Source organism: Montipora foliosa, chromosome 3 (genome assembly GCF_036669935.1).
Source record: "Montipora foliosa isolate CH-2021 chromosome 3, ASM3666993v2, whole genome shotgun sequence".
NCBI lineage: Eukaryota > Metazoa > Cnidaria > Anthozoa > Scleractinia > Acroporidae > Montipora > Montipora foliosa.
This window is the reverse complement of record NC_090871.1, coordinates 2633518-2648517: the sequence shown is the minus strand read 5'-3', so window position 1 is coordinate 2648517 and position 15000 is coordinate 2633518. Positions and strand designations below refer to the sequence as shown.

The 15000-nt window shown below is 37.8% G+C and overlaps 1 protein-coding gene across 2 annotated transcripts in view; it reads left to right on the top strand.

Annotated features, from left to right (window-relative positions):
• LOC137996437 (polycomb protein SCMH1-like) overlaps positions 1-15000 on the top strand; it is a 28049-nt gene that overhangs the window by 5961 nt on the left and 7088 nt on the right. For both annotated transcript variants that reach the window (XM_068841826.1, XM_068841825.1), the window contains 8 exons: positions 11-66; positions 837-923; positions 9044-9098; positions 9985-10239; positions 13234-13290; positions 13783-13827; positions 14601-14680; positions 14967-15000. The exon at positions 14967-15000 is cut by the window's right edge and continues 201 nt beyond it. In XM_068841826.1, coding sequence (XP_068697927.1) covers positions 11-66; positions 837-923; positions 9044-9098; positions 9985-10239; positions 13234-13290; positions 13783-13827; positions 14601-14680; positions 14967-15000 — 669 coding nt within the window. The remainder of the gene's footprint in view (positions 1-10; positions 67-836; positions 924-9043; positions 9099-9984; positions 10240-13233; positions 13291-13782; positions 13828-14600; positions 14681-14966) is intronic.

The window sequence follows — 15000 nt, the reverse complement described above, 5'->3', positions numbered from 1 at the left end:
GTTTCTTTAGGTTTAGAAAATGATAGCAGTGCAGCAGTCATACCATTGCCAGAATTTGATAATGCAGTAAGTTTAATATTGCTTCATTTGGAAGGATTTTGGCGTAAATTTGAACAACAGGCCCCGTTCCCCCGTTGAAACTTTCTAGTAGACTAGTAAAAAATCTCAGGAACTTATATTAGAGACTATGAAAATGGGTAAAAATAATAAGTTGAGTACTGGTAACTCAAAGGCGGTTCTGCATACATGTAGGGTTTGGATCTGGATTGGAAACATTACAGGGCATATCATAGACAAACTTCTCCTTCTTTTAACTACACTATCAATGTCGCTTAATTGTTTTCAGTAATAGTTGTAGCCGACGACAGCTCAGCGACATTTTTTTTTACTGATGGTTGATTGTTGTTTTCATGTTGGCAAACATTTTTCCATGTAGTTAAATGCAATTTAAGTTAGTTAACAATGAGTAACAAGCACTTGCAACATCTTGGGTTAGTTATCTTATGTTTTGGTTGGCAAATTTTGTGTTTGAGTTGGATTGTGTTAGCACTGGATCTTATTAGCGTTATGTTAGTGTTAATTAGCATTGCGTTGGATTGTGTTAGCATTGTGTTAAACAGGGTTTTGTAGCATTGAATTGGCATTGTTTTTATCGTCATGTTTGTTGAACAACAAGAATATTATTTAACTCATTCACTGCTCAGGCACCCTAGAATGCTCCCACTTTACAAGTAAAATCGTCTGCCATAAGACAGAGTTAAGTCTCACTCACAAGCTTCAATGGGTTAAGTGTTAAAATTATCCTGTACAACTCAGTACTTTCTATTTTTTCTCAGGTTTCTCGTGTTCCAGTTGAAGTACCGTCCTTGCCACAGGATTCTGTAAACACCTCCAGTGAAACCATCAAGCCAGACCCTGCTCTGGTAAGAATTTTTTGTGACTTATTTGGATCAATATCTGTTTCGCCTGAAATGTCTTGGCTTTGCCAATTGGGAATACACTGTAAAAGTAATTGTTAATTAATAAGGTGGGAATTCGCTTGTACCAAACCAGCTGAGTTATTAATTAATCAGAAACACATACCTGTATTTTTGTACCTGTGTTAAGGCACCTTTTTGAGTGTGTTGTGCATTATTACCAGCTAAGTTTAGTGGCTACGCACCCACCTAGCTAGGCAGCTTTGTGGGTATCTTCCAAAGAGTGCATGTACAAGTTTTTGTTGTGTGTATTTTATTTCTTTGAGGTATTGTTTGAGAAGCAAGCAATCTTGCATTTATGCGTGGATTTAGTGATTCAGGTTAAAACTCAATTAAGGACGGTGCCTACTATTGTTAGTGTGTGTATGTTCTGCGCATCTCAAGATATTTAGATTTCCAATCAGTGGTGCTTATTAATATGGGATATTTTTGTGCGGTTCAAAACTGTGCGGAGATAACAGAACTTAGCTAGTTCTCTTGGCATCCAAAAAGAAAATTGGGGGTAGCCATGCATTTTTCAGAGATAATTAAGCTTCCATTTGGAAAAGAACGCCATACATTGCTTTGTATGTTAAAGCTTTTTACAAAATTGTTGATTAATTATCTCCCCCAATTTTCTTTTTGGATTTCAATAACACTTGTTAAGATCTGCTTTTCTTGCATATTCAGTATTTAAACCGGGCAAAAATACCTTTGAATTAGTAGGCAACGTCCTTAATCATTCCTAATAACTGTCCTGCAAACCATATATAGTAAATTGGTAAGCTACACTGTTGATAACATGGACAGAGGAATAAGTAGTATGTTCATTTTGATTAAAAGTAAAAGAATTTGTTTGTAACTAGATGTCATGCAGTACTCGAAATTAGCAGTCGTTCTGGTTGGTCCAGACAACCAGAAAGTTTTCCAGGCGACTAGTTTTAGATAAAATGGAAAGGTTGGTTGCCCAAAGAAAAAACAACAGACAACCCAACCATTAGAAAATGAATTGCATTATGCAGCACCCAACTCACTAGTCGGTTTTCTATGGTCATGTCTGATAGTAGTGTGAAGATAACAATAATAATAATTAGTTTGCCACTGTTAAGGATTTTCCCGTGTTTGGCTTTTACAAAAAATTTTCAGTTGGGAAAATTCAAGAGACAATGTCACAAACATGTAGCTGATGATGGAGATCAGAGACTCCACTTTGAAAAGGCTAAAACTTAAACCAGACTTCTGCAAAAAAACCACAGGTGCACACTTTCTCTATGGGATACTCGAGCTCCAATGCAATGTGATTGCATCTAAACGTGGCATGCACTTAATTGTAGGGGGTTTCATCCTAATGGGGTTGGACAATCTGCGAGCTAGTGAACCATGCAAGCCATGCAAGTCTAAGCACCCATTTCAAATGGGCTGATAAAGAGTATTTAAGTCTAAGCATCCATTTTAAAATGGTTAGCTTTCAATAACTGTGTGACTTGCATGGCTCGCCACTGGTAGCCATGGCTCGCCGGCTCGCACATTGTCCTCACTCGATCCTAATGGGCAACTGGGTAACCAAATTTACATGTCTAGTTGCCCAGCTTTTGAAACAAGGACAACCTGGAATTTCTTTTAACTTTTGAGCACTGTGTCATGCATGTTGTTTGAAAATTAATTAATTTTAAGTATAAAGTTGTATGTTAACAAGTACCTGCAATGTTCTCAACACTATAAAAAATTAATAGTAATTAATCTATTCAGAGAATGTTTGCAGCCTGTTTCTTTCACAGATAATAGATTGCACATGGGTCTTTGTTTTATCAATAATGAAACAAACCTTATCCTTTGCTAATGCTAACCAAATGGGTAAACATTATATGCAAGGTACTCAGTAAGTAATAATAACATGTATATCGTTTTGCAAAGATTGGGATAACTTAAGTCAAAGAGTTGTAACTGTGTCATAACTGCAACAAGTTGCAAAAATAGTGGAGAGACCTCACCTTCTTAGGGCGTTATTAATTTACCTATTATCTCTCACACTGCAGTCCCCCTCCCCCCCTTATCAGTGTTGCTAGCAAGACCAAAAATTTGTTGCAAACTTAAACAGTCAACATTTACAGGGGGAGAGGGGAAGTGAAGTGGGAAAGGTTTAAATTCCAGATACGGCGGGTATTGGAAGCTAGAAAAGGTGTTTTTAATGAAATTGTCTCAACAATTTTGCAACTTGTTGTGGCATACATGTACATATAATTATTATAGAAATAACCTTTGTCCTGCAAAGGCCTGTGCAAACAGTAATAACTGTTTTGTGATAGAAAGTGTTACGACGTTGTTGGGTGGTAAAACATCTTTCCCTTTAACCATTTTGTTTTGTGTTGTTTAATTAAGTTTTAACTTGTTTTAACGTGTGTTTTATTGCATTATCAACGAAACATCATAAAACACATACAACTGAGCTGTAATATTTCCTATTTCAGTAGTACACTGTACATTAATTTTATTGTTGCTAAATAATTCTTAGTGTTTTTTCTTTTCTGCTACTAATTTACATGGCACATTTTAAAGCTGACTATCTGTTAATTGCCTGTGGGTAATTGTGTGAGAGCAGAGGTTTCAAAACACCACCAGTCTCTTTTTGTTCTTTAATGATATAAAACGAACCTTGGCATTTGCAGTTTACTGTTACTAATTAGTTTTTTATATGCATGTATGTGAAAAAGTGCAAACCTAATTCAAGAGTGTTTGCTAATAAAGCTGTGTAGCTTACTTCATGTTGCATTAAATTTGCCATACGTGGTTTTTTTTGGGAGATGATTGTTGTTGGTCTTAGCTGTGTCTGATTTTTCTTATAAGCAGTTCAAACAGTAATTACAGTATTTCTTTTTTTTGTGACACTTGTTGTATACGTTCACTGATGGCTTTGGGAACCCAGAAAACATTAGAGTGCCTCCACTGTTCATTGGGGACAAACCGCTGATCAATCTAAGTTGTTTGTTCAACCAGATAAGATTAATTTTTTCATTGTTCATCCCTGGGTTGTTTGTCTGCAGTTTGTCTATGTCAGCCACAGCTAACTCCTATGACTGATCATGAAACCTCTGTTCTCCTCTCCCTAGGCTCCTCATTTCCTTGCTGAGCCACCCAACATCAAAGGTGTATATTGTGTGGTGGCTAATCTGCCTGTTGTTAACAGTGGCAACAAGACAAACATGACATTTAAGTTCTGGAATTGCATCATGTGTTCTGACTACTTTGTCCAAAAACCAGAAGTTGTCTTTCGTGTGGAGCACCCTCATCTGTTTGGAAGTCATCCTGCATGGCTTTTTCAGGCCGCTGTTTGCCAGAAATGCCACCAGAGTCTAACCACCTCCAAACAGGGCACACCTTCGAATGCCACTCCCAAAGAAATGTCGTCACAGGTAGTAGATTCTGTTAATGGCGGGCATCAGCAAACACGGACATCCTCTCCTGCACAAGTTATGAACACAAGAGATGTGCCTTATGCCTCTGATAATACCACAGTGACTGTCTCCTCAAGTGTACCTAGCAATCATGTTTTTAGCAAATCTGCCAGGGATTTAGTTTCACAGTCAGTGACAAAAATTGAAAGCCAAGAGTTCAACAATGCGGCAAAAGTTTTGTTTGATTGCTATGTTTGCTCAAAGCCAGTTTACAATGACTCTCAACAAGGGAAACTGAGGAGAAGCAAATTTCCATTATTATTTAGTAATTTACCCAAGAGTGTTGGTATCCAAAAGGTCTGCTTCTTATGTTGGGAAAGACTGACTCGGCAACGTGACATATTTGTGCATGCGGGTATTTCTGAAGACAACAGAGACTATCTTGCTCACATCAAGATATGGACTGGTCAAGATTTCAGTAGTAAGATGGTTTCACCTCCTGTTAAGAATATTGAATGTTCCGTTTGTTTTGTGTGTGAAAAATACATCGCCAACAGTGAGCAAGATCCCAGAACACTCAACAGAATTATGTTTAGGTCACTCTTCTCATCTCTGCCAGATCACATTATGAAATTACTGACCTGCGAACCATGTTACAGAAAACTTCTGAAAGTCAAGAGTAGATTTGACAAGGACAACACAGTAGAAGAGGAAAGAGATTACTGGGTGTTCATAAATTGTTGGAGGGACCAAAAGGGTCTTGAAAATCATGTCTATAGCAGTTATTTTCCATGAAATAAATGGGAAAGTTTTAGTTAGGCCAAGAAATAGTTAAATGTACCTCTGTCAGACTGAAATAATTCAACTAATGGTTTTTATAAATTATTATTTATAAGTAATTATTATACTGTAGATCTTTCAATATGACATGGAAACTCTGAAGTTTAAAATCCATGTAACAAAATAATTCTGTCATTGCTTTGTCCAGAAGTCGCAAAGTTTCGTTTTACCCTAGGTATTGTAAATATAATTTTATGTTTAGGTCTTTTTCTTGCTACCTTTTAAAAAAATTATGTTTTTATTCTTTCTATCGAAGTTATTTTTGTATTTACAGTCAAACCAAGTGAAGCGTACCCCTCAAGATTGCATTAATGAACTGATTATTTGAAACTTGAACCCGCTAGTCGTTTCAAGAATGCAATAATGAATTGATTATTCGAATACTGAACTCGCTCGTTCGATCGAAGAATACGGGTTCCGTTTCCGAAAAATCGATTCAGTATTGCATTCTAGAAAAGACTAGTAGGTTTGAAACCTACTAGTCGCAACAGTGAATTGATTTTTCGAAAACGGAAGCCGTTAGCGAATTTAGCCGTATTCTTGGATCGAGCGAGCGAGTTCAATATTCGAATAATCAATTCATTATTGCATTCTTGAAAGGACTAGCGGGTTCAAGTTTCAAATAATCACTTCATTAATGCAATCTTAAGGGGTACGCTTCACTTGGTTTGACTGTAATCAATTTTGATAAATATTTATTTGAAATGACTGGAGATGAACCAGTGGGATCTGAACCTGAGCCTCTGGGATTCACATCTCACTGGAAGTGATTAAAAAAGTACTGGACAGAAAAGGGGCAAGGGGGTTGAAGGATAATCAAACACTGAGGATGCTCTTGCATTAAGTTTGAGTGATATAAGCCTTGCCCTCACTTACTTGAAAACGTGTGAAAGATTGTTATGGTGGTGAAATACTGTAATACTTACATTTATTATATAAACACCAATGAAATATCAAGTGAGCTTTCGCGCAAAACATGATATCTTCACACATGAAAAGCTCACTGTTGCTATGGTTACATATGAAAATTGCACCTTGATTTAGTATTTCATTGGTGTTTATATAATAAATAGAATATTACATGACTGCTTGGAGATATGAAATTTCTCTTCTTGTTTTGAAAAATATTTCACTCGTTCACTGCGCTCACTCGTGAAATATTTTTCAACACTCAAAGAGAAATTTCGTATCTCCACGTGGCCATGTAATATCCTCTATGTATTCCAGTTCACTGAAAAGACCCTCAATATTGTGGAGGCTTGTGACATGTTTCAGGGTTGGTATTTCAGTGATAACAAATTGGATATTTACTAGTAATCCTAAAGTAGTTCGCTTAATTAATGAGCTAAGCCACTAAGGTATGAAGCTACAGTGTACTAGACAAAAATACCCTAAATGATATTTTGTCTTTAATTGGCTAAAAAAAACTGCGAAAACAAACTCTGTAACCCCCATTTTTTTATTCCTGGAAGGTGGTTAGTGGGCTAATTATAAAGAAAGCTCCCTGCAAAGTCCAAAGAAAATGCAAGGCTGCCCTAAATTTTCCTATGACAAGATTGCCATGATTCCACCCCATAAATTTGTTTTTATATTTTTGCATAGAGTTTTAAGTTATGAACACCACTTTCCAGCTAGAAAATTATCAAGTTCATTTAGCAGGTAGGAGCATTTAAAGACAAAATATGGGGTGTTTTTGGATGTCATCCCTGTTGCTATGGTAATCTACTACATCCAGTATAATTTGAGCACGTAAATCTTGTTATTTCATGTGTTAACATAATAGCTGCTTGGTAATACACTGTGTGCAAAAGATACTGTTTCTTAAAATATTATTGGTGTGACCCACCTTAAATGGTGCAGATGAACTGGGGGATAAGCATAAACATGAGTAAAGGGAACATGCTCAGTGACCCCTTTGATAAATGACTCATTTTGCGGTCTTTATTATTCACGTTTATTTGGCCAAAGTGCCAACCTCCTTATAAAATCAAAGTTCCACTGCCGTTACGCATGGATATAAAGGTTTCCACGATTTTTTGAAACTGGCAGGCTGAAGTTTCCTATGCACTAGTCAAGGTAATATAACAGGTGGATAAAGTAAAAAAAAAGTGAATTAGTAACCATATTTAACGTCGATAACTGGTAACAGTAATGCAACTGACAAACCTGAGGTCGACGGTGCGCTCATTTTACTCCCCCCTCTGCATAAGTGCTCCGTTTTACGGGTATTTAAAGCTACTTAGCTACACGGAAAGGAAAGAAGTCGAAACAAGGATGCGAAATCCGGGAATCGAACTCAGGACCTCTTACACCAAGGCCGCGCACTAATCGACTGTGCCATCCTTGCTCCTCAATATCATTGGATAATGATATAACAGTACAGGGGGTTCTCATATGCGGCTAGATAGATTTTTGAAGAGACAAAAATGCGCTATTTTGAATTTGTTTCATGTGCAGCCTGTTTAAGGGGAAGACAACAGGGAAGACTCCTAACTTTATCGCCTGCTATGGAGGCTATTATATTTGAAGCTTTTTCAACTTACATGTATAAGAGATCTTTGGTACTGATTGCAATTGTGCAACTCTCCTATCTTGCTTTCTTAATTCCCACTTACACACTGTGCTGTAATGAGCTGGTATTTTTCTGTCCTTGTTATCAGGTCTGGTTTTACCACAGGAAATTGTTGGGAATACCAACAATTCAATTTGTGAGCTTAGGGGATCAACATAGACTTCTGTCTTCTCACGAATTGTTGGTTAAAGTTTACTGTGATCTTAAGTTTTGTTGGCACAGTCCTTTGTGGTGAACACTTCTGATACTTGTGAAGCACTCAGTTGTAAGGAAAAATGTAGAAAACAGTACATTTTCTTGTCTGTGTCCTGTTTTGTTTTGCCAAGTTTTGAAGTCATTGATACAATATGAGTTTCTGATATTAATTTTATGGGAATTTACCTTGTTAATTGCATACACATAAATCTCTCTCTAAAATGGTTTCAATATAGAAGGATGTCATTAACTAGTTTGAAAACAACTGTGAAGGTTTCGTCAGGTTTGAAACCACAAGGTTGTAGGCCGAGAAGTTTTATGGTTTTCAAGTGTTTGGAACCTGATGAAACCCAGCAGCTGGACCTCAGATCAATGGGAAAAAAAAATTATAAGGCTTTGAGAAATCACCCTGAACAGTGGCAGATCCAGGGGAGGGGCCTGTTCCCCCCCCCCCTTTCCCTTATTTTTGGACCAAAGCCACCAAAACACTATAAAATACCAAAACTGTGAAAGGCCAAAAACAAAGTGTTTGAGAGCTGGCCCCCACCTTACCTCCAGGTCTGGATCTGCCACTGCTTACCCTAATCTTTAAGCCAACCTTTGATGAAATTTGGGCAAACATCAAGATTAATAGTTTGCAAATCTTTCTTTTTCATTGATTTCGTCCGACTTTTGTACCTGCCAGTTATTGAAATTACATAACTCTACTGTCACATTCAAAGGTAGCAAAAAATAAGGTTGGTTTAAATTAAAGCAGGTATTGTAAAATGTGTGATGAAATAAAGTTGTGTGTCTTCATTTTCTGGGCTAGATTTATGAATGTGCAAATTAAGAAGTATTTTACACTCAGGTGTAAAATCGTGTGGTTTTCAGCTTGTTTTTCATTGTTTCTAAATTCATTCACTTGACCAGAATGGGGTCTTGTGGTTACACACACTAGCTAATAAGGATATAAATGATGTTGATGAGTTTGGTGCTCAAAAATGTCCTTTAAGTTCACTTGGCAAAAATATATTGGATACCTCCTCTTTTCATTTTGTGAATGATTTTCTTTTAGTTATGTTCACTAAAGTATCTCCTTCTTTCAGGAAAGTGGGCCAAATGAGGTTCCCAGCTCATCAGATGTAATGGTCAATAGAGAAGGTAATGAAATAAAGTTCAGTCACCTGTTGCAGTAAATAGACAGTGGGAAAACAAAGTGAAAGTTAGGGGCAGTGAGATGTTAGTCAGTCTTTAAGGTTGCTTTTGCCAGAGAAATGAAACCTTCATGTGGTAAACACCCCAATCCCATATTATTGTGAGAATGCGTTGTTGTGTGGATAGGAAAGTTCTCTGGAAAGTATCAGTTAGTATGGAATAAAGGATAAAGGGGGAATCAATTTAAGGCATATCCGGCACTCTGTGTACACCTTAGGCCATGGGAAGTGACCAAATGTCCGCATAGACTTTCAGATAGTATTGAACTGTTCATTGAAGTAGTGATGATAATAATAGTTGGTAACGATGATGGTGATGACGATGAGCGATAATAACAATAATGTATGTACTCTCTTTAATTCTCTCTAGCACACAACTAATTTGGAAGACTACAATAAATAAATATATAGAGAGTTTTCAGGTGACGTCACGGTGGCCATGTTGGTGTACCTAAACAATGGAACGGCGTTCATGTTGGTGTACCCAACTAATCCTCCGGGAATTGAACTCTATTACAATGCAAACATTTTCTTTTGTTTTGGTGGAAAAACAAGATTACTGATCACATGAGTAAAAGCACTATTGATCAAATGTTGGTTTACGTGTATGTGACAGGGAAAAACTGGAGTACTTGTTATATTCAATAATCTATCTGTCTATCTATCTAATATCACTTCTTTTCTGAGTGAAGTAGCCAATGCTGCTCATCACCTGTCTGTATTTATTGAAGCTACTGCTAGGCTATGCTGGGTAAACATGCTTGCTCTCATTATTGTGCAATTCCTGTGGCGTCCTGGCTAGTGTCAAATTTTCTTTTATCAAACCCATTCAGGTGTGTACATAACCTTCACAGCCTCACCTGGAGAGAATTATCCTTTGCATATGCCCAAGGTGTGCTCCTGGTGCAAAAAATCAGCTCTTTTGAAAGACTTTGCTTCCAATGATGGTAAAAAGGTCATCTCCTGCAAAGGTCTCTGCTCTGCTGTGTGTTTTGAACAAGCTGTAAAAAAATTGAGGGAAAGCCAGAACCCAAGCAAGGATAAAGAGTCTTTACAAAGTCCAAAATTACAAGGGTCAAACAAGACTGGTGAGTGGTTCAAATTTAATGTCAGGTCTTTTTATTAATTTTTGTTCATTTTGTTGTTATCCAAACTAGTCTTATAAGTCTCATTTAAGGTAAAATACCCTTTCAGAATAATAATAATAATAATAATAATAATAATAATAATAATAATAATAATAATAATAATAATAATAATAATAATAATAATAAACGTAACTTGAGCATGGCCTGGATTGATGTCAAGAAAGCTTTTGACTCAGTTGACCATGAATGGCTTGCTGAGATGATGATTCTACACAGATTCCCAACCTGGCTGTGCTGCACTATCGAGAGCCTGTGCAACAGCTGGAACACGAAAGTCGTCGCAAAGACGAAGCAGGGGATAGAGAAGTCTGAAGTGATACAATTCAGACGCGGCCTCCCTCAGGGAGATGCATTGTGCCCCAGGTTGTTCACCCTGTGTATGAATCCTGTGGCTTGGAAACTACGAGCTTCGGAGGGGTACAAGTTGTCCAAACCCTTAAGCACAAAGATAACGGATTTGCTGTATATTGACGACCTTAAGGCGTTTGCAGCGTCAGAGATCAAACTCAACAAGGTTCTGAAGTCAACCAAGAGTGCGATGCAAGATATAGGCTTACAATGGAATCCAAAGAAATGCGCGGCCGTCCATGTAAGGAGAGGCGTACAGGTGAAGGATGAAACCGGTGTGCAGTTGGATGACGGAGCAGTACTGACAAATCTAAAGGAAGGAACTTATTACAAGTTCCTGGGAACATTAGAGAACCTAAAACAAGATGATAAGTTAGCTTTGAATGTTGCAGCCAAAGAATACCTACAACGCATGTCAGTCATCTGGTCAAGTCCACTGTCAGATCACAACCGCGTAGCTGCATCGAACCAATTTGCCCTTCCCATACTGGGGTATCTAATGTGGACCCAGAGCTGGCCAATAGCAGAGCTTAGGCAAATTGACAGAGAAGTTCGAAAAATCCTCGTTGAGAGCGGCGGCAAACACCCCCTAGGCTCGACAGCATTACTGTACCTCCCGAGGGAAAAAGGGGGGCGCGGGCTGAAATCAGTCGAGCAAGAATACAAACTCGTCAAGATAAAGGCTGCTCTGAAAGTCTACAAGAATCTGGACCCGACCATTGCAGTTGTGAGAAAGTTTGAAGAAAGAGCAGGTGAGGTGGGACACCATTCATTTTTAAAGGATAGCATGAAGTATGCAGCAGAACTCGGTCTTGGCCTGGACCTTGAGCACCCGTCACCCTGCATCACCCAGGGGGGAGTAACAATCACAGACAAGAAGATCAAAGTTGCCTTGAAGGAAACTGTAGAAAAGCAGAATACACAGGCTGTGAGGGAAGAGAGGTGGCAAGGAAAGCTACACACAAGTAGGTGGGAGGATGTAAGTCTGAGTAAAGCAGGCTGCTTTGCTTGGCTTAAGGACTGGACGTTGTGTCCGTCTAACACCGTTGCAGGAGTGATCGAGCTCTACGAGCAACTATTGCCAACAAGAATATATTACAGTCACAAGGTGCGAGCCCGACCAGCTACTGAAGTGGCATGTAGGCTATGCAGTAGATCAGCAGAAACAGTTCAGCATATTCTAGCTGGATGTCCCACCTTGGCCCAGAACAAGTACTTGGAAAGGCACAATAACGCCTTGAAGATCCTGTTCTTCGAGATCCTGAAGGACGCAAACCTTATTGACAAAGTCCCACCATGGTTCTCCCAAGTAAAACCCAAACCGGTATATGAAAACGACCAGTTTCAAGCCTACTGGGATGTCCCGCTGTATGCTGAGCACACCGAGGTGAGAGCAAACAGAATCGATGCCCGTTTTATCGACCACCAACAGGAGAAGGTGATAGCACTAGAGATGAGCTGTCCATGGATTGATAACCGAACAAGTAAGGAAGAGGAGAAGACAGCCAAGTATGCCCCCCTAAGATGGGAGATAAAGCGACAGTACCCTGGGTACGATGTGCAACAATACAACATCATTATTGACGTGCTAGGTGGATGGTCCACAGACATGGAGGAGGGAATGAGGAATTTACTCGGGTCAAGAGTGAGAACTAAAGGAGTCCTGCTAAAGATGCAGAAATCGGTCTTATCAAGCTCTCTTAATATTGCCCGCACTTTTAAAGTAATCACATAAACTTTACGAGCAATATAACACGAATTTCATTTCAGCAAAGGATATTATTGTAAAAAAAAAATGTATTATTATTATTATTATTATTATTATTTTATTATTCTTTTTTTTTTTTTTTTTAATTTTAGCAATCACTTATTTTATATTTTCACATAGTTTAATAGATTTAAGTGGATAATACTTTTAGAAAGATATTTGTAAATAGGACTTGAACATGGTGTTTTTAAGGAGCTCCTGGGTTACGATTAACGCCCCAGGTAGCTTTAAGGTATTGACATTCAAAAGTTTCAAACTGTCATAATAATAACATCCTACATGTAAGAAAGGCTTTATCTGTCAAATAGACTTCCAACACATCCTAACCCTAGGCCCCAATCCTTGGGGCTGGTTAGTGTGCTCTATCATCGCTTCAGATAAAAGGAAATTAATAATAATAATTAATATTTAAGGATGGTGCCTACTATTGTTAATGTGCGTACGTTCTGTGGGTCTCAAGATATTCCGATTTCCTTTGGGTGATTCAGGGATATTTTTGTGGAGAAAGCTGAACATAGCAAGGTTTTTAAAGTAACACTAGAAAAAACACTTGAGAGGTAGAAAGTCTTCAGCATATGAAACACGTCTTATATAGTTTATGGAAAAATCACTCAACTTAAAACGACGTCAATTAAAAAAGTTTCTCAAGTTATTGTTTTCAAGATCATACTTTACATCTCTGGGTAAGGGGCTTTGTGTATTTTTAGCTAAATCTTTTTTTCCTTCTGATAATTTTTTTAAAAAAAGTTTTGATTTAAAACAGATAATTTGTGTACCAAAATTATGCGATAATTGTTATCCTAATTGCTCACTTTCAGTTAAGCCTGGTTCATCTGCCCCTCTCACACGGTCAGCCTCAAAGCAATCTACAGCTGGTAAGTAAATAATATATGTAAAAAATTCCCTGAGAGAATTGGTGAATCAAAGTCCACTTTGTTTTCTTGTGAACCTCAAGGTTTTTACACAAAACATGCAAGCTAAGTGTAAAACTAATCACAATTATATGACAAGAACAATCATCGGCAATGTATCCTACTTGCAGCTAAGGCAAAGTTTTCCCCCATCTTGCTTAGTCCATTGACTTCATTTTAAACATTATTGTTGACAGTTGAATTTGTTTCGTTCAGGTTATTGCTTTTCTCTGCTTTGATTCGTTACATGGTTCAAGCAACCATACTAATACTAATGCAAACATGAGAGGAAAAAATATCTTTTCTAATATCATTTCTTTTAGGTTTGTTTGTTATGCCTGCTTTTACTCATTGTTTTGCATAAATGCAGACATGCCCCTATGATTGTACTATATGTGTAAACCAGCGTTGAAGGGGCATCACTAAACCGGCATTTGCAACTCCCCTTTTTTTCAGCAAAGAATGATTCTCAAAAACCTCCCAAGATTCCACCAATGCGAGGTAACTAAGAGCAAAAGACGCTTTAGGGTACTACCTGCATATCAAGGGCCACGGGTGTAAATGATAGAAGTGTTCCCTTCTAAGTTTGTTTATCCCTCAAGACTACACCACTTAATTTCATTCTAGAGATGTACTTTTCAAACAGCTAGGCCATTCATCTGGCTTTCCGTGATTGAAATTGTGCCGGTGAGACATATTTGGTTTGCTCTTTCAATCTCATCTCTACCACTTTCCATTTTGTTCAGAAGTGCATGCAAGTTCTCTATATATGTCATGAAGTTTTTCCTTACTTTTCTCTACTACAAGTACTATAGCATCACTTGTCTCCTGTAAGATAACCAGTGTCTTTCCAACTTTCACTGCTCTCGTAAACATAAACAGTTAACCCTACTCTCAAAGCAACCTTAACTGCCTGTGTTGTCGTTTACAAATACTATTTGATAGATAGCATTTAGACTTAAAGGGGTTTTTTTGTGTTGTCTTCCAAAATCAAGAGCTGTCCGATTTGCCATATTTCTGGATATAAATGCCATGAAACCTTGTGGTTTGGGGATGGATTTTCATGTAGATTTTCTTGGTTGGTTGTAAGATTCCTGACAGTCCTTCAAAAGCCCTAGCGCATCAAAGCAAGTAAATGTTGCCAAGAGGCTTCCTCTTTCCAGTAAGGCTTATAATTTGTTTGTGTTTATTACCAACGGCTTTCTGTTCATAGACCCATTAGTCTACCCACCATCACAATTAGATAATTATTAGTTCTTTACTCATATAAACAGGTCCGAAAGGTATCTTCTCTTGGGATGAATATCTGGCAAAGACTGATTCAGTTGCAGCTCCATGGAGTTACTTTAGACAGGTTGGAATAAAAACATTCATAGCAGTTTGACAATGTGTTTGCAAGGGCAACAAACACTAAGGGTGCTGAATTGCTTGTCATACTGTAAGTTATCTTTTCAGATGGATTTTCTAACACAGTTATTTTAGACCAAGTGACAAGCGAGGTTAAGCTTGGCTCCACAAGTGGCAAACATTTGGGTTTAATGTATTTCCCAAGGTTATTAGCTCATTTCTCAATATTTTAAATAAAAGAAATAAGCATAAGCATATTACAGATAAAATCTTTCTTTTTTTTATTTTTGCAGTCATCAACACCCCCTTACAATGGCTTTCGAAGAA